The sequence below is a fragment of the Somniosus microcephalus genome, chromosome 16 (assembly GCF_052327205.1).
Source record: "Somniosus microcephalus isolate GS21.2 chromosome 16, FLI_Smic_1.0, whole genome shotgun sequence".
NCBI lineage: Eukaryota > Metazoa > Chordata > Chondrichthyes > Squaliformes > Somniosidae > Somniosus > Somniosus microcephalus.
Window position 1 is genome coordinate 49274751 of NC_141002.1, and position 20747 is coordinate 49295497.

Below are 20747 nucleotides of genomic sequence, written 5' to 3' on the forward strand. Positions count from 1 at the left end.
GCCTGGACGGACTCTGGGCTTGGAGGGGCCGGATGCTGACTGCTCCAATTGGGCATGGGTGGAAGCAGTCTGTCCTGCAGGTGATGGCAGCTGCAGTGGAGACGTGCCAGCGTTGGCATCAGGAATGCTGACATCCTGAGAGCGGACACCAGCTCCGTGGTCGGCCGACACACTGACACTCTGACGGGGCAGCACCGCAGCATGCGGACCCATCAGCTGGTCCACAGATTGCTGGCCTGATGTGGTGCTGCAAGGGCCCCGGGTAATCCTGCCTGAACCATGGAGGGTGGCAGCAGTCAATGCTTGTGTGGCCTCAATCTGCCTCTGCATGAGGCCAGCGAGGGACTGTGTGGCAGGTGCCAGTGCATCGGTGAAGCCCTGGACAGTCCTTTCCAGTGATGTCGCGACGCCCTGGACAGTCCTTTCCAGTGATGTCGCGACACCCTGGACAGTCCTTTCCAATGATGTCGCGATGCCCTGGGCAGTCTTTTCCAGGGCTGCCCCGAAGCCCTGGGCACTCCTTTCCTGTGCTGCCCCAAAGTCCTGCACAATCCTTTCCTGTGCTGCCCCAAACTCTTGCACACTCCTTGCCAGTGTCTCGACGGTTTCAGGCATCCTTCCAACTGCAGCCATCAGCTCAGTGTGTCTGAGTCGAGCCTGGGCGCTCATTTCGGCGAGGGAACGCACCTCTTCTGCGCTCTGTGCAGCAGTCATCGTGGCCTGACGCGCCCTCTGGGGAGATGGCTCCCGAACTTCCCTCCCCCCTTTGCGCTGCTGGAGGCTGCTGGTTCCTGCAACTGGTTCCTCCTCAGATCCATCCCCCCCCCCTGCTCCCTTCCAGGGAAACACTATCCCCAGTCTGCAGATGGGCTGGCTCGCCTGAGGGTGGGACGGATGGTCCGGCTTCCTTCTGGTCGTTGCCTCCGGAGTCAGTGTCCCTGGCAGCTAGATGGCCCGGCTCCCGAGCTGGTGATGCAGCATCTGAAAGCAGGGAGGTTGAAGAGTGGATTTAGCGAAAGGCCAGGGTGGCAGCAAGGGATGCAAGAGTGCTGCAATGCTCTGACATGGGTCCAGGCTGAAAAAGCATGCTGGTGGGGGGGAACAAGTGGAAGGAGAGAGTTCAAAAAGGTGATGACCTTACCATCGCTGTGCACAATGGGATCGGCAGCTCCAGTGGTGACAGGACCTATCATCCGGCCTCCAGCAATCTGGTGGACTCTTTCCTCCAGGTCCGTCAGTTCCTGCAGCTGAGGAGGGCCCCCGCCAGTACGATTCTGTTCCCTCCGGTTCCTGGCCAGCTTGCCCTGCAGGAGAAAGGACGGGAAGTTCTGAAACATGCTGCCCTGAGCTGTCATCTCATGCCCCCCCATGGTGGATCAGCCCTTACAGTATGCCCTGAGTTGTCATCTCATGCCCCCCATGGTGGATCAGCCCTTACAGTATGCCCTGAGTTGTCATCTCATGCCCCCCCATGGTGGATCAGCCCTTACAGTATGCCCTGAGTTGTCATCTCATGCCCCCCCCATGGTGGATCAGCCCTTACAGTATGCCCTGAATTGAATGTGCGTGTGCATTCCCAGAAAGGGCCATGGGTCCTGGCTGACAGATGGCCATTGGGGCATCGCGCACCCTCTGGCCATAAAGTCAGGTGCAGATGGAGGGATGAAGAAGATTGCCAACAAGCCACTCACCCTAACGACCCGAGTGAGATCGTTGAACTTCTTCCTGCATTGCACGCTGCTGGAGTTGACTCTGCGGTACTCGTTCTGAGGAGGCCTCTTGCCATTGTCAGGGTACAGCACTGCTCGCCGGCGCTCCACTGCGTCAACCAAAGCATCCAATGCCCTTTGGGAAAAGCACTCCGCTCTCTGCCTCACCCTCTCCATCTTGTCAAAGTTTGCAACGCCTCAGTTTGCACAGCGCCGAAATTGAGGCCTACAGGGCGATGAGTCTGGCTGCTGAACCTAAATGACCCGCCCCTTTAAGAGCTGGCCAGTGCCTGCATGTCTCGTGGTTATCGATTGTTGACAGCACCTGCGCTGCGCCCGTCCGCCCAGATATTGAGTAGCGCCGGCAGGTTAGCGCCTTAGGAGTCCCGTGCAGCGCCTGATTTAACGCCGCAATCACCCTCAGGGGCGCAGCAACCCAATATCGCTGGAGGTGGCGATAAGTTGCGCCTGGCGATAAAATTTGCGCATCGCCAATTCTAGCGCCCCGAGCGGGGCTATACCCAATTTCTCCCCATAGGGCTCTTATCCAGTTTGAAGGGAAGTACTGAATAAAAGTCCTGAATTTAAAGATGTTTATTTAAGCAGGACCTTTTTACATTTAGTACTGTTTGCAGTGACATTTGGAAAAGAAGGAAAATCCCAAATAATTTAAACTTTCTTAAAATGTTATATTTCTTGGTCTTCACTACAAAAATAGATGGGACTGTCCATTTATATTTTTGGTAAGGAACGATGCTGCACACATTCTCTAACATGTCCCTTATCATAATGCAGTTATTATAGGGCTGCTGTTGTAGACTGTAAAAGAGGGGCCTACAAATCACTAACATTAAACAATCAGTCAGTACAGATGACTGATGTTGTCATTTTAGATATTTTGAAACACACTTGTTCTATTGAGCCACTTCTGCTGAGACTTGCTGCTTGAAAAGAAGCACCCGTCTGCCATGCTATCTTTTCCAAGAACTCATGAGCCTCAGTCTTGCTGTAACTTCCCATCACATAAAGAGTGTGTACTGGTCGACCCTTTGCTGCATATGTCAACATAATGTAGATTTCCTGAGGGTTGATGTCGGGTATTCCATCAGTTATTAGGTAAACAGCGTCACTGGCAGGGTCATCTAAGGCAACAGCTAAAGCATGTTGCATGTTTCTACCAGTTTTACATTCCAGAGATTTGATCCATGGGATAGTTTTCTTTACTATCTGAGGTGTGCAATCGACCAAACTGTCACAATATTTTGCAACCTAGTGAAAAGGTAAACAAATAAATATGCATTTAGTCACTCATCAGAATTGCAAGAAACCATAATAAGATAAGAACATAAGAATTAGGAGCAGGAGTGGGCCATACGGCCCCTCAAGCCTGATCCGCCATTCAGTAAGATCATGGCTGATCATCGACCTCAGCTCTACTTTCCCACTCAATTCCTTTATCCCTTGATTCCCTTAGAGTCCAAAAATCTATCGATCTCAGCCTTGAATATACTCAGCGACTGAGCATCCACAGCCCTCTGGGGCAGTGAATTCCAACTCAATGTGCAGCTAAGCAAACAATGGATGCTTTACATAGGGGCAGGACTGGATGGGTGCTACACACTGCATGGGACAATGCAGCTGAACAACCTACAGATGCAGTGGAGTAAATACTTATCTTAAATGTGACAAAACAAAGTACCCTGTGTGGCTTAATAGGAATTTATCTATATTAAGGAGAGGCAACAGTAAGCATGCCTGGCACTTCTACTGAAAATAGTCAACACTAAGATATTATATCAGATGGAATTTGTAAATGAAACTTTGTTAATGAAGGTACATTATTATGAATGATCAATGTATGAGACAACAGAAGTGTAGCAGCAGTGTGGAGTGTGCACATTGTGCTGAGGAAGCTATGATGTCTCAACATTTTGATTGCATACATTGTACTGCCAGTGTCTGTGATATGATTCTTTTTCAACTTGTGCCACATTTGTAACTTCATATCTTGTCTATTATTTATTTGGGGCCCTGGTATTAAGAATATTATATCACAACCATTAACAGCCTCCTTTTTTACTAGTCCTATGCAATTTTCTGCTTCCATATATTAAAGTTTGCAAAACCAAAAAAAAACTACTGTTCTGTTAAACTTTTGAACTGTGGGCTTCTTTGGCTTAGAAACTGGATTAGACCCAAATTGGGACGTGATCCCGGTGCAGCGCATGCTGCACACACTGAACGGGACCGGTGTTAGGACCACAGAAATTGGTCCACTGGCTTCAGTTGTTTATTACCGGCAAGCTGCAGACCCCAGTAGCGGCCCCAGAGAGCCCCGGAAAGCACGAAGATACGCCGACTCAGATGCTGGCCAATGTTGTAAGCAAAGGGAGGCAATTGAGACTTGGGGGCGGTGTGGTGGGCGCGGTTGCCGCCACCAGCGACCCACGAATGTAATGTAGAGCCAGGAGCAGCAAAAATGTTATAACTTGCCTTTCGGGAGGCAGCCTCTAGTGGTCCCTTTAAGAACTGCTGGTTTGGCTGCCAAGCACCTGAGAATACTAATGGCAGCATGCACGGCACATTCACAGCACCATGAATCAAATAGTTGTTGGGGGTGCAGGGGTGGGGAGAGTAAGTGAAAAACACAGTACTGTAGTACTGTAATGGGGAATGCCACAGTCAGAGGACGAGATAAGTACTTTTCCAGGGCAACTAAGGGTCCCAAATGTGTTTGCCTCTGAGGTGCCATGGTAAGGGATGGCACAGAGTGGGTAAAAAAAGATTTGGGGGAAGGAAAGGGCATAACCAAAAGTCATGATTCAGGTCAGAACCAATGACAAAGGAAGAAATAAAACTGGAGTCTTGGCAATTAGGAAATAGATTAAAGAATAGGACCTTGAGGGTAGTAATATCAGGATTACACCCAGTGCCATGTACTAGTCAGTATAGGAATGGTAAGATAAATGTGTGACTAGAGAAATGGTGTTGGAGGGAAAGGTTCAGATTCTTGGGAAATTAGGATCAGTTATGGGGCAGGAGAGGCTTGTACTGGATGGAAATGCTTCTCCTGAAAGCTGAGACCAATGTTCTCACTGGGAGGGTAAATAGTTATATCTGGGGCATTGAGGTGGTAGGGGAGCTGGAACAAGATAAGAAAGAGTAAAAGGGACACAGTGCATAGGAAAGATACAAGCGAAAACAGGTAAGGAGGACAGAATAAAATGAGTAGAAATGCCAAACAAACAGTACAGGATTTGACTTATATGTAATACATAGATACATAGAAGATAGGAGCAGGAGTAGGCCATTCGGCCCTTCGTGCCTGCTCCGCCATTTAATGAGATCATGGCTGATCCTTTAATTCAGTATCCCGTCCCCGCCTTCTCTCCGTAACCCTTAACCCCTTTTGCCCGTAGAAATATATCTAATTCCCTCTTAAATATATTTAATGAGCTGGCGTACACTGCCCTCTGTGGCAATGAGTTCCACAGGTTCACCACTCTCTGAGTGAAGAAATTCCCCCTCATCTCTGTCCTAAATGGTTTAGCCCTTATCCTTAAATTATGTCCTCTAGTTCTGTTCTCACCCGCCAAGGGAAACATTCCTTCTGCATCCAGTCTGTCTAGACCTGTCAGAATTTTATACACTTCTATGAGGTCCCCTCTCAATCTTCTAAACTCCAGTGTGTACATCCCTAAACTACATAGTCTCTCCTCATAGGTCATTCCCGCCATTCCTGGTATCAGCCTGGTGAATCGCCGCTGCACCCCCTCCATGGCAAGAACATCCTTCCTCAGATGAGGCGACCAAAACTGTACACAGTACTCGAGGTGTGGTCTCACCAGTGCCCTGTACAGCTGCAGCAAGGTATCCCTGTTCCTGTATTCTAACCCTTTTGCTATGAAGGCCAGCATACCGTTTGCCTTCTTGACCGCCTGTTGCACCTGCATGCTCGCCTTCAGTGACTGGTGTACAAGAACACCCAGGTCTCTCTGTACTTCCCCCTCTCCCAATCTATTGCCATTTAAATAATAATTTGCCCTCCCGTTCCTGCACCCAAGGTGGATAACTTCGCACTTGTCCACATTATAGTGCATCTGCCATTTATCCGCCCAATCGCCCAGTCTGTCCAAATCGCTCTGGAGCTTCCTGGTCTCTTCCTCTGAGCCCACCCCACCTCCTAGTTTAGTGTCGTCTGCAAATTTGGAAATGCTGCATCCGACTCCCTGATCCAGGTCATTAATGTAAATTGTGAACAGCTGGGGGCCCAGGACAGATCCCTGTGGTACCCCACTTGTTACTGCCTGCCATTCAGAAAATGAGCCGTTTATTCCAACTCTCTGTTTTCTATCTGACAGCCAGTTCCCTATCCACGCCAAAACTTTCCCCTTTATCCCATGAGCCTCAATTTTCCATGCTAATCTTTTATGTGGGACCTTATCGAAGGCCTTTTGGAAGTCCAGGTACACCACATCTACTGGCTCTCCCCCATCTATTCTACCAGTTACTCCCTCAAAAAATTCCAATAGATTAGTCAAGCACGATTTACCCTTTGTAAATCCATGTTGACTCTGTCCTATCCTGTCCCCATTTGCTAAGTGCTCCGCTATTTCATCCTTAATGATGGACTCCAGCATTTTGCCCACAACTGATGTAAGGCTTACAGGTCTGTAATTACCTGCTTTTTCCCTACCCCCCTTTTTGAATAGTGGGGTAACGTTAGCTACCCTCCAATCCATCGGCACTGTTCCCGAGTCTAATGAATTCTGAAAAATCATCCTTAGTGCATCCGCTATCTCTAGGGCCACCTCCTTCAGTACCCTAGGATGCATGTTATCAGGCCCTGGGGATTTGTCCACCTTCAATCCCTTTAGCTTCCTTAACACCATATCCTTAGAGATATTGATTTGCGTCAGTTCCTCCTTTGCCAATGTCCCTATTTTTTCCGATATCCCAGGGAGGTTTTTTGTGTCTTCCTTCGTAAAGACTGACCCAAAGTATGCATTTAGTTGATCTGCCATTTCCTTATTTCCCATTATATATTCCCCCGTATCTGACTGCAATGGACCAACTTTGGTTTTCACCAGTCTTTTCCTTTTGATATATTTATAAAAGCTTTTGGAGTTAGTTTTTATATTTTCCGCCAGCTTGTTTTCGTAAGCTATTTTGCCCCTCTTGATCATGCCCTTTGCCCTCCTTTGCTCTATCTTAAACTGTTCCCAATCTTCCGCTCTGGCGCTTTTTTTGGCTATTTTATACGCCCTATCTTTGGATTTTATGCTGTCTCTAATTTCCCCTGTTATCCACGGTTGAGTCACCTTTTTAGATTTCCTTTTATGCCAGATTGGTATAAACAATTTTTGCAATTTTGTCATTCTATCTTTAAATGTTTGCCATTGTTTATCTACCTCCAGTCCTCTCAGGAACGTTGTCCAATCAGACCTACTCAGTTCCCGTCTCATGGCATCATAATTCCCCTTGTTTAAATTCAGGACCTTAGTCTCTGAGTCAATTTCTTCGCTCTCCATTTCGAGTGAGAAATCGATCATGTTATGATCGCTCTGACCCAAGGGTCCCCGTACAACAAGATTACTGATTGTAAGGGTCCCCGTACAACAAGAGTAATGCATAATATTGTGAATAAAATTGGTGAGTACAGATACAAATTGCTGTGGAGTATATTCTATAATAGTACTAACGGAGACATGGCTCAGGCTAGGGGCATACTGGGAGCTGAATGTTCCTGGTTACAGAATATTCAGGAAGGACAGAGCAGGAAAAAAGAAAGTGTGGCACTGTTAATCAAAGATTCCATTACAGCACTAGAATCTAGGAATGATATAGGGGATGGTGCAGATGCTGAATCTATTTGGTTAGAGGTAAGGAATAAGACAAAAACAGTTACTTTATTGGGAGTATATCATAGACAGTGGAAAGTAGATAGAGGAAGAGATGCGCAGACAAATTAGAGAAAAATTAAGGAACAACAGACTATAATAAAGGATTTTAATTATCCAAAGATAGACTTGGGTAATGTATGTGGCAAAGAAGGGGTGGTGTTTTCATAATGTGCTCAGGACAGCTTTTTAGATCAGTGCAATTTTAGTCAAACAAGGAAGGAGGCAGTGTTGGATCTATTAGTAGGAAATGAAGTGGGGCAATGAAAGGGATGGGGAACATCTCAGAAACAGTGACCATAACATAATTAGGTTTGATGTGAACATTGAAAAATACAGAGAACAGTGAAGGAACTTGACCGGAAAAATGGCAATTTCAATGAGATGAGGGAACTTGTCCAGATAAATAGGAAAGAAAAATTGCAAACACAACATTGCACAAACAATGCAAAGCATTCAAACAGGACATGATTAGAGTGCAGACTAGCTGTACTCCCAGAAGTAAAGGTAGTGCAGCAAAAGCTGGAGTTCCTTGGATGAGTAGACAATTTAAAATTAAGATTAAAATGAGAACTTGAAAAGGAAAAATGCAATGCTATGGGGAAAGAGCAGGGGATTGGGACTAATTGGATCGCTCTTTCAAAGAGCCGGCACAGGCACGATGGATTGAATGGCCTCCTCCTGTGCTGTAAGATTCTATGAGGCTTCAGAAAGAAGCATGTGACAAATCTGGAGCCAATAATACAAAAGAAAATCAAGTCAAATATAGCAGGAAGCAAAAATGATTAGAAAGGCCAAAAGGAGGTGTGAAGAAAGACTGACAGTAACATAAAGGAAAATAATAAAGAATGTTATAATCATATAGAAAGTAAAAGAATAGTTATAATGAAAGAATAGGATCCATTAAAGATGAAGAATAAAATCTTATGGAAGATGAAGGAGTGTCACAGAAGAGAGTGAGAGTGGAAATGAAAGGGTACAAGAAGAGAAGGTGGTGCAATTAGATCGGGTAATTCTAGATAGGGAAGTACTACTGATAAAACTGGTGGAAGTCAAAGTGGAAAAGGCACTGGGCCATGATGACATGTATCTAAGAATGGTCCACTATAAGTTTCAAATAACACTTGTAAGAATTTAAAGAGTTAACAGCTATTTGCTGAACGAGCAGTATTTTTGTGCGAGAATGAGCTTTGACCTTGAATGCATACTGTTATTGACTAAAACTAATATCTGTGCAAAGATGATGAACAGTTAAAGAAGTCTGCTGCAACTGAACTCAAGATGTGTGGAAATTGCTTGATAAGCAATTTAAAAACAATAGTTTAAACATTATGTGGACAAACACAATTGGACTTTTTAAGTCATATGATCAGAACTTTGGGGGATAAAAGAGGGTTTGCGAATATTCAAGCACAGGGATAGAAGATCCACGAGGGATGTCGAGCTTGTGTAGGTAGACGTACTGCTGACTGGTGCCTAACACCTACCTAGCTAAAGAAGAAGATGACGCATGCTACTCTGTCCAGCGACTGAACGGGTAATAACCATTCAGGACTGTAAATTACTGCCATTGTACACAGAAAGGTATTGATCTCTGCTGTGTATACTAACAAAAGATTCACTGTAACCAATTGGTATCAAGTCCAAATCCTTAAAAATTCCAAAACACTGAGACATATTAGTATGGAGCTTGGAGTGGGGAAGTGCTAGGGTGCGAGAGGAGGAAAAATGAGTCCCTCACAATATGGATGAATAAATTATACAGGTGTAAACAGTCTTGTACCCCCTTTTCTATCACAAGAGTTGTCTAAACAGGCTTACACTGGAACATAGACTCACTATATAATTACCATAACTGATTTAGTTGAATATGTATTTCTGTCTACAACACTATCCCTAACTCTGCTTTGTTTTATTGACTTAAAACACAAAGGAAGCAACTTGTTGCACCACATACCTTGCCAGAAAATGCAATGATGTTGAATTTGCAGTCAATCACTGTGTAGGCCCGAGTGAACAGGGTCTGGATCAGGTAGTACTTCACTGCATCTAGTTTGGAATACATACTTCCAGATGCGTCCAGAACAAAGGTTACATTCTTGTCTTTAATATCTCTGAGGAGAATCGATGAACTCCCAGTAAAAAACAAAGGACACAGGACTGGCATAATGGCCCCCTGAAATGAAAAAATGCAATTGACTCTGTACCATGAAGTGCTAAGAACTTAGATCCCAGAACTCAGTGCAGCACAGCCTCTGTCATGATATCTAAAGGAAAATCCTGTCTCCAAAGTATTGCACCCAATGGCATTGTTGTACTTCCAAAGAATCACATTTAACACCAATATACATCCTCCAAAACATTACACCCAACAGCATTATACTGTATCCAAAGTATCACAATCAGCACCAATCTGCTACCTCCAAACTATCTCATCAATCAGCATTCCACTGTTTCCACTGTATCACATCCTACAGTATCCAAACATCAGACCCAACAACAATCTAAGGTCGCCAAAGCAGTGAATTTCTATAACCCACTTCATGTGCAGGAAGATGCCATATAGTGCTTAACATTAGAAAGACAAAACAATGGATGCTGACTGCTGAACAAGAGGGGGAAAGGAACAATGAAGAAGGTTGGGGGGGGGGGGAAATGATGGTCAAAGAGATAGATTTCAATGGGATTTTCAAAGCGGGGGGTGGCGGAGGTAGCAAGTTGGAGGGAACTCCAGGGAGTTAGAGTGCAGGTGAGGATGCCGGCAGCAGCATTTTGAAAGAATTGTAGAGTGTTGGGGCAGTGAGGCTCGTAGGAAGAACATTAGAGATGCAACAACTGCCCTTTTACCTCCTCCCTCCCCACCATCTAGGGCCCCAAACACTCCTTCCAGATGAAACAGTGATTTACTTGTACTTCTTTCAATTTAGTATACTGTATTCACTGCTCATGATGTGGTCTCCTCTACACTGGGGAGACCAAACGCAAATTGGGTAATCACTTTGCAGAACACCTCCGTTCAGTCCGCAAGCATGACCCTGAGCTTCCGGTCACTTGTAATTTTAACTCTCCACCCCACTCCCACTCTGACCTCACTGTCCTCGGCCTCCTACACTGTACTAATGAAGCTCAGCTGAAGCTCGAGAAACTGCACCTCATCTTTCGATTAGACATTTTACAGCCTTCTGGACTGAACATTGAGTTTAATCATTTCAGATCATAACCACTGCTCCCATTTTTTCAGGCAGCAGTTGCTGGTGATGATTCTGCTTTTGTCATTTTCAGCTCCTCCAGACCCATCTTTTGTTTCTTAGCTTGTCCCATTACAATCCCCTTTTGTCATTTAATCACTCCTGCCTTCCGCCCCATCACAGACCTTCCCTTTTGTTCTTTCTTCCCCTGCCCCCTTTCCCTGCTTCTGTGCTTGCATAAAACCGGTTACATCTCTAACTTTTTTCAGTTCAGATGAAAGGTCAGCAACCATAAACGTTAACTCTGTTTCTCACTCCACAGATGATGCCTGACTTGCTGAGTATTTCCAGCATTTTCTCTTTTTATTTCAGATTTCCAGCATCTGCAGTATTTTGCTTTTGTATTAGAGAAGTTGAGCCTTGATGTAATTAAGGAAGATATTAGAGTTTCAGTAGTGGGGGGTGGGGTGTGAGTTGAACATAAGAACATAAGGGTTGGAATGGAGACAGGCAATGTTGTGGAGGTGGAAGAAAAAGACTTGCATTTATATAGCACCTTTCATGGCAACCGGACGTCCCAAAGCGCTTTACAGCCAATGAAGTACTTTAGAAGTGTAGTCACTGTTGCAGTGTAGGAACCACGGCAGCCATTTTTGCGCACAGCAAGCTCCCACAAACAGCAATGTGATAATGACTAGATAATCTGTTTTTGTTATGTTGATTGAAGGATAAATATTGGCCAGGACACTGGGGATAACTCCCCTGGAAGAAAATGGTCATGGTAATGGAGCAGATGTTGGAGAGGAAGCTATGCTTGGAGAAGAGCATGCACCAAATTGCACACTTCCTGACTCAGCCTAGGATGGCATCTAGGAGGTTAGTAGAGTCAAAGCCAAAGGCACATAGGAGCTGGGAGGAACCAAAACATTGAACTGGAGATTTTGGCTCATCCAGGTCTTGATGTTGGGCAGGGAGTTGGAGAGCATGATAGCAGCCTTTGGATCAAAGAAGAAAGCAGAAAGGCAGAGCTGAATGTCATCAGCGTACACATGGAAACTGACCCCATGATTCGATATAATGTTGCCATGGGGCAGCATGTTGATGGTAAAGAGGAATGGACCAAGAATGGACCCATGGACTACACTAGAGGTGACTGTACAGGCAGAAAAGATGAAGCCAATTGAGACTGTGTAGTGCTTGCATTGCAACAGCTATGAATGGAACCAGTAAGGGGCACTAAACTGCAGAGGGCAGATGTTGGCAGGGGATGGTCTGGTCAACATATTAAACCCAATCTATGGCCTCCACAGTTCACACCCTACAGCAAAGAAAAAAAAAACATTTGCTATCTACAGTCTCTGAAATACAACACCCAAATGCAATCTATGGTCTCCAAAGTACGACACTCGACTGAAATCTGTGGTCTTCAAAGTTGACATCCAACAACAATCTTCAATCTCCAAAGTATTACTTTTATTAATAACATTTACAGTATATATTTTCTGAATAATGGAAAGTAGAATGAATATCCTAGATTGTGATAAGTACTGCAGTTATACAACATATGGATATATGGCTCCACTGATGGCTCACTTGGTGAGTACATTGCTCAGTGTGGAATTAAGAAAAGCAAACGTGCAAAGTCCTACATTAGATCCCCAGTCTGTGCTGGATTCATTGATCTCTGCTTGAGGTGCTAGAAATGGCCTCAATGCCTCTGGGCTAGGGAAGAGAAAAATCAGCCAGGATTCCCACTCCTGACCCATTGTCCAGTGACACCTGCTGGAAAATGAACATATGGACATTGGGTCCAGACAAGATTAGACTCAGCTGTGGTGCCCCCACCATGGTCAAATAGCTAGCTGACACTTGCTATCGGAACGTGCATAATTAAGAATGGTCATTTGGATGAGGTCCCAGGGAGCAATCGGCCCCTGTGGAAGCATAACCCAGCACAAGTCAGCACCTTCAGAAGAAGGTATATGAGTATAGAGACATACACAGAAACGGCTATCTAAGAAGATTCAAAGCTGCCCCTAAATAGCTGAATTCTCAATAAGAAAACCTGAGTTTAAATTGAGATTTCCAGTATCCACTCTTGGCCTTCCCCAGGGAATGAGCCTGCACCTGGGGCACAGAGATAAAAGCATTTAGCAAAGGGTTGTTTCAAGGATGCTCCATTGCAAGTGCTGCCAGCAACTTGAATAAAGAGTGGCATGACTAGCATCTGTGGCCTGCACCAACCCAGCCATCCACTGAACAGAAATGAAGGAGGAATAAGCTAAGGAAGCATTACTTCATAACCATTGTAAAATAAGGAACAGTACACATGCTGCATTTATATAATGCTCACCCATTACAAATATTGAACAGAATTCGTATACAATATTCTACAGTGAAAGGGGACTCACAGCAGGATGGAATAATCTTTTTGCCTGTTAATGTCTGGATTACTTCTTGCCTTGTGCACACTTGTTCCATCCAGTATTCTGCTTGCAGCTGTAGGGTGTCCACCTCGATCTCTCTGTGTTTGTATAATTCTCAATCTGTAAGAATACTTCTCTTTCAGTTTGTCATTTTCTCTAATGTTTATGTCTTTCTCTGAATATGTCTTACTTTCTGTTATGTATGAGTTTCTCTCAGTCCACAACTCTGTATATGCGTGTCTCACTTTTTCTATTTGTCTGTTATTCTTTTTCTGTAGCATGTATGTATGTGTCTCTATCTGTAGGTCTGTAACTCGCTGCATGCAGTCTCTCTATGCTTGTAATTTTGCATGCATATCTCTCCTACGAGTGTTTCTTTCTTTGTGTGCATCTCACTGTAACTGCATGTATCTATTTCAAAATACCTGTCTGTATATGTGTCTGTTTATTTGTAACTTTCTCTCTTTTTGTACCTCTCTGTACGTCTGTTTGTAACTCCGTATCACTCTCTCCCTATAACTCTCTTTTTCCTTCTAGATATTAATCTCAGTAACTCTCTATATCTATCCCCTTCTGTCTCTCTTGGTTTCTATGTTCAAGCCTCTCTCTAATGAGTTTGTGTTTCTGTGGTTACCTGGGAGACCACACACACATGGACTGTACCAGTCTCTCACCACAGAGGTGGTTTTAAATTACTCTTACTACCCATATTTTATGATTCTCCAGTTAAAATTTCAGGTGCTACCTGCACCATGTCAGTTACAATTGTGGGAATTAAAAAAAAAAATCAAAGTGAACAAACAAACTTCAGTCACCGAATCACAAGATGAATTGAACTGTTAATGTACCTAGTGATTTCAACTGAGTAATATCAGGTTTTTATTTCATTGCATTTACACAGGCACGGCCAATCCTGCATATATGACACAACAGTTATCAAATCTAGGTATCGGATGACATCACGAACCAAGAAACCGAAAACCAAATGGTCTCCCACTGAGGTTACAGCGGGAGACTAAGACAAACCCCTGTGGAATTTCATGGCCTGATAATGTACAGTATTTAAACAAACAAATATGGGGCATTCTGATATACTAAAAAGGTTAACATTCAACAATTTTTCCATTACTGACATTAAACTTATTAGCTTGTAGTTACTTGGTTTATCCCTTCCTCCCTTTTTGAATAATGGTGCAATATTGGCTACCTTCCAATCCTCCAGTACTAACCCCGACTCAAATAAATTTTGGAGGATTAGAACTAATGCATCCCCAGTTTCCTCACTGAATCTTTTCATTACCCCTGGCTTGAACTCATTTGGGCCTGGAGGTATTTCTGGTTTCAATCCTATTAGTGTATCCATTACAATTTTTTCTATCTATACTAATCCAAGTTAGTTTCTCTTCTTTACTGAACTCCAGTCTTTCATGTACCTCTGGTATTAACAGATGTGGCCTGGCCCATGTCCCAAGAACAACAACGACGTGTATTTATATAGCGCCTTTAACATAATAAAATGGCCCAAGGTGCTGCACAGGAGTATTTTAAGACAAAAAATTTGACACCAAGCCAAATAAGGGTAAATTAGGGCAGGTGACCAAAAGCTTGGTCAAAGAGGTAGGTTTTAAGGAGTGTCTTAAAGGAGGAAAGAGAGGTAGAGAGGCGGAGAGGTTTAGGCAGGGAATTCCAGAGCTTAGGGTCTAGGCAACAGAAGGCACGGCCACCAAAGGTTGAGCGATTATAATCAGGGATCCGCAAGAGGGCAGAATTAGAGGAGCGCAGATATCTAGGGGGGTTGTGGGGCTGAAGGAAATTACAGAGATAGGAAGGGGCGAGGGCATGGAGGGATTTGAAAATAAGGATGAGAATTTTGAAATCGAGGCGCTATTTAACCAGGAGCCAATGTAGGTCAGCGAGCACAGGGGTGATGGGCGAACGGGACTTGGTGCGAGTTAGGACACGGGCAGCCGAGTTTTGGATGACCTCAAGTTTACATAGGGTGTGTAGAAGTGCATCAGCATAGATATATATATCCACACATTAGTATAAAATAAGCACACATACTCTGTTATATTAAAATGGAGTCTGGAACGTTCAGCAGGCCAAAATGGCTTCACACAGTACAAAATAAGGGGGAAACAGGCAGGCCCATATTAGGAAGCGGTTTAAGGAAGAGGATGTGACCCCTTTGTAGCTTGCAGGCTAGACAGTTCCATAAAGAAGATAAGCTTAGCAGAACAAATTAATGATAACCGAAGGACATGTACTGTAAACATTCATATGAATGTCCAGAACCAAAGTGAGAGACAAACCGTCTCCATTGTATAAAATTAATTAACTTTATCTAAAGGTATTCCTGCATCATGACTTTTGATTATCTATTGGCTAACCTTATCTTAAGACACCAAGGCTCTGCTGACCCTTTAGCCTATTTTAGTACTCAGTTAGACCCCGTAGCACGTAGTCTGCCTGGATGCTTGCCAATTTTGGCAGCCGCTTATTATGCTGCACAACAAGCTCAGAGTATTACGCTTAATCATCCAACTGTTTTGTTTGTGCCACATTCAGTTGAAGTACTATTGACGAAATGTGCAACCCAACATCTGACGTCAGCCCGCAGCAGTAAATATGAGGTTGAATTACTATCTAACCCCAACCTCGTAATTCAGAGATGTTCAGTTCTCAATCCTGCCACATTGTTACCCACAGAAGAAGATGGAATCCCACATTGCTGCGAAACAGTCACCCAATTAGTGACCAAGCCTCGGGCAGACTTAACAGAGACTCCCATTCCTAACAGCGACCTGACATACTATGTAGACGGGTCGGCTCTTAGAGATGAAATGGGATCACCCAAAGCCGGATACGCCATATCAGACGACCACACAACCATAGAAGCACACTCACTACCTCAGTCCTTTTCAGCACAACAAGCAGAACTATTTGCCCTTACAAGAGCGTGTATACTAGCAACAGACCAATCAGTCAACATTTACACTGATTCCAGGTATGCCTTTGGAGTCGCTCATGACTACGGACAGATTTGGAAATTGAGGGGATTCTTAACCTCTTCAGGATCAACCATTAAAAATGCGGAACAAATCAATAATCTTCTGAAAGCTTTGATGTGTCCCGCTAGAATTTCAGTTATAAAATGTCAGGCTCACACAGGTAGCCAGGATCAGATATCATTGGGTAACGATCGGGCAGACAAAGCTGCTAAATCAGCAGCTCTGTCCAATACAGGGCTGCAAGTATCAGTCTTTGCACTGCGTCAGCAAAAATCAGATAATGACCCACCTTCGATTAAAGATGTTTTAGCCTTCCAGTCACAGGCTGATTCGGACGAAGTGTTAGGTTGGGCAAGGGATTTCTGTTTTAAAACACCCAAAGGGGTATGGGTTCACCAGGATGGCCGTATGGTGGCTCCTAAATCTTTAATTCCATGGATTGCCCGATGCGTGAACATGTTCACGCATGCGGGCAAAGGGGGGATGGCAGACTATATTAATCAAACATGGTATGCACCAGGAATTACGACAGTCGTAAAGCAAATTAGTGAAAGGTGCACCACTTGCCAGGAAATGAATCCAGGCAAGACAGAGAAAGTACAGGCTGCCTCCCACCCAAATCCATCAGGCCCTTTTGAAAATTTGCAAATGGATTTTATTGAACTACCTGTATGTCTCGGATTCAAATATGTATTAGTAATCATAGACATGTTTTCAAGATGGGTGGAAGCTTTTCCATGTAGGAAAAATGATGCCGTAACGGTTGCGAAATGTTTACTGAAAGAAGTTATACCAAGGTTTGGAATACCTACGCAACTTTCATGCGACAACGGATCACACTTTACTGGAACCATTATAAAGGAATTATGTAAAGCTTTACAGGTCAACCAACATTTTCACTGCAGCTACCACCCGCAATCTGCAGGATTAGTAGAAAGGTACAACGGGGTACTGAAGAATAAACTTTCTAAACTTTGCAATGAAACTGGACTTAAATGGGTCGAACTATTACCCATAGCATTGATGATAATGCGAGCAGCAACTAACAGGACAACCGGACTATCGCCACATGAGATTGTTATGGGACGACCCCTAAGACTGCCATTTTCAGCGCCACTTACGGTTAAGCAAATGGACATCCATAAAATGGATGAGAACATGTTAAATTATTGTATTGCATTAACGAGATGTATTTCCAGCTTTCACCAGCAGGTTAAAGAGGCGCAAACAGAACCAGCGGAAGGAAAGTGCCATAACTTGGAACCAGGAGATAACGTATACGTAAAGGTCTTCAAAAGAAAGAACGGACTACAACCACGCTTTGAAGGGCCATACCAAGTACTCCTGACAACAAACACAGCTGTTAAAATCAAGGAAAGACCGACCTGGATACACGCATCCCATTGCAAGAAGGCACCAGACGGGGACATTTAAAAAAAAAGGACTTGAGACGATGAAATTATTGTTTACACTGTATGTATTTATCGAGATGGTATGCGTAAGCTGTCAGAGAGACAATGAAGAACCCCGAAAGAAACGAGAATGATATGTTAACACTTTTCTGTACATGTCTTACGAGCATGCTAGAGATAGTGGTAGATCTAGTTGCTGGGTCTGCGCCCATATACCCATTCACACCACAGGAGGAGTCCCACTAAGATCTATTCCCTTTAATATTTCCGAAACAGCAGAATGGATCATAAGGCGAAATAGTTCGGGCAACCCAGACAGAACCAGGGATATGATTCAGTGGAGATCAGCAGGTTATAATCTGACCACCTTCCAGGGATGGTACCAACCCAATTATAACCATACTCGAGCGCCCCCCTTCCTCTCCTTAACTAACACCTCAGGAGTTGGCAGACCACAAGGGTCGTTATGCCTTAAAAAGGAGAACAAGGTAGGGAGGAAGGTTGGACAGAGAATAGGAGAGAGTTCTTGCAATCAAACAGTCACGTGGCAACCACCTATTCCTGGTCTGACCAAGCAGGGAACGTTTTTACTAGAATGGACCAAGGTGTTTAATAAAACCAGTAAGTCCCTATGGGCTGGCGATGCTTTCCGCCTATGGATGGGAGGTGAAGGAAATTTTACAGCCTATAACTGTACTTATTTTATATGCGGAAACCGAGCTTACCCATGGTTGCCGCGTAATTGGGTAGGATCCTGCTATTTAGGTTATGTAGTACCTTATATCCACATCCTAGATGATATAGGAGAACATTACGAATTCAGCAGGACTAAAAGAGAGATAGCGACTTATGAGAGAGTTTTCGGAGTATTAATAGCCCCTTACGGAATAGGAAAGCTAATGGGAGAGGTAGAAGAACTAGCTAATCTAATAGAGAAGGTAGCAAACGAAACTGAGGAAGGATTGTCCGAAATTAGCGCCGAAATGATAGCGATAAGAGTAATGACACTACAGAATCGAATGGCACTAGATTATCTGTTAGCAAACGAAGGAGGAACTTGTGCAGTAATAGGGAGCGAATGTTGTACATATATCCCAGATAGTTCAGAAAATATAACTAACATCGTTGAACACATAAGAGAGGCAGTAAGCCAATATAAGAATCCAGTAAGCCAAGATTGGTTCGACTGGATAATGGGAGGATGGCTAGGATCAATGGGACAAACACTGTTGCATGGAATGGCAATAGTAGTAGCTGTAATTGTGTCTATTAGTTTGATAGTCACAATGATTAAGTGCTGTTGTAATAGACTAGGTGACGCAGTCATTCCCGGAAGAAGCATGATGATACAGGAAGAAATAAGCATGGAGGGAGATCAGGACAATCCCTTTCATAGAGAGATGATACGATTGGACAGGATACAATTTTAACAATTAGGATAGACAAAAGGGACTGAAAGAATTAATGTGGGCTATATTGTCCTAGGAAGGACAAAATGGGGGAATGTAGAAGTGCATCAGCATAGATATATATATCCACACATTAGTATAAAATAAGCACACATACTCTGTTATATTAAAATGGAGTCTGGAACGTTCAGCAGGCCAAAATGGCTTCACACAGTACAAAATAAGGGGGAAACAGGCAGGCCCATATTAGGAAGCGGTTTAAGGAAGAGGATGTGACCCCTTTGTAGCTTGCAGGCTAGACAGTTCCATAAAGAAGATAAGCTTAGCAGAACAAATTAATGATAACCGAAGGACATGTACTGTAAACATTCATATGAATGTCCAGAACCAAAGTGAGAGACAAACCGTCTCCATTGTATAAAATTAATTAACTTTATCTAAAGGTATTCCTGCATCATGACTTTTGATTGTCTATTGGCTAACCTTATCTTAAGACACCAAGGCTCTGCTGACCCTTTAGCCATCTTCTTGTTGACCTTAAACATTCCTTACTCATCTCTTTTTAATGTTATTAATTGTGTCTCTCAATACTATACCATGTGATAAAAGGTTTTGATCTTTGTGTATAAAAAAGAGGTGTTTTTGTCCATGTATTCGGAGAAGTCACGATAGCCTTTGTCTATGTGAAGCTCCCCTTGCTAGCAAGTAGATTAAATAAAGTCTGCCTTTGACGATCACTTTGTTTCACAGAGTCTTATTGAACAGTCGAAACTTCGACAGGTGGAATGTGGGAGGCCAGCAGGAGTGCGTTGGAATAGTCAAATCTGGAGGTAACAAAGGCATGGATGAGGGTTTCAGCAGCGGATGAGCTAAGGCAATTCAATTTCAATTTTATTTGTCACATAACCAAATACAAGAAGTGAAATCCAGTCAGTGAAATGCTTTTTTCTTAACAAGCCGAGCACACCAAGCAGCAAGGACACTTAGCTGCCTGGTACGCACGGAGCCCGCAAGGACGGCAGCCATCTTCATCGGTGCGATCACAATAGGGTCCGCTCTCGCCTCGATCCGCCTTTCCCGCACTCCTGCCCGACAATCTTCAGCCGCCGTGGTACCGACGTCCCGGGGCCTGCTTCTCCTTGGCTCTCCTTCCACCCGGTCTGGCCTCCGAGCCTCCCGCGGTGTCCGACCTTCCAGGGGTTGCTTTTCCCACCCTCGGTCCGCTGGCTGCCTCCCCTCCTACCGGTACCAAGGGCGGAGACGGGCGATGTTACGGAGGTGGAAGTAGGGGGTCTTTGTCATGCTGCGGATATGCGGTCGGAAGCTTATTTCAGGGTCAAATATGACACCAAGTTTGCGAACAGTGTGGTTCAGCCTCAGACAGATGTTAGGGAGAGGGATGGAGTCAGTGGCTAGGGAACGGAGTTTGTGGTAGGGACCGAAAACAATGGCTTCGGTTTTCCCAATATTTAATTGGAGAAAATTTTTTGGAGACCAGACAAAAAAAACTACAAGATAATTACAAATGAGGAGGCTCATTCAGCCCAGATGGTTCTTCCAGCGAGAAAGACCCACCACTCAACCCACCTTGGTTTGTCCTTCCAGTGAAACCCCAAAGTTCCCCCATTGCAGCAGCCTACTAATAAATGATTCCAGAGTTTTCACCTCCACTCGTCTATCCGGGAGTCCAAT

General features: G+C 44.2%; 1 protein-coding gene across 2 annotated transcripts in view; it reads right to left on the reverse strand.

The window, feature by feature from the left end:
- LOC147106145 (uncharacterized) overlaps positions 1-13919 on the reverse strand; it is a 43125-nt gene extending 29206 nt beyond the window's left edge. Inside the window, exons 1-3 of one of the 2 annotated variants that reach the window (XM_086008972.1) lie at positions 13209-13919; positions 9567-9785; positions 2619-2978 (exon numbers count right to left, since the gene is read on the reverse strand). In XM_086008972.1, coding sequence (XP_085865098.1) covers positions 2619-2978; positions 9567-9776 — 570 coding nt within the window. In that variant the 5' untranslated portion in view covers positions 9777-9785; positions 13209-13919. Of the gene's footprint in view, positions 1-2618; positions 2979-4006; positions 4270-9566; positions 9786-13208 lie in introns of those variants that run through there. The other variant, XM_086008973.1, reaches the window with a different exon arrangement.
- Between the last annotated feature and the right edge of the window lie 6828 nt (positions 13920-20747).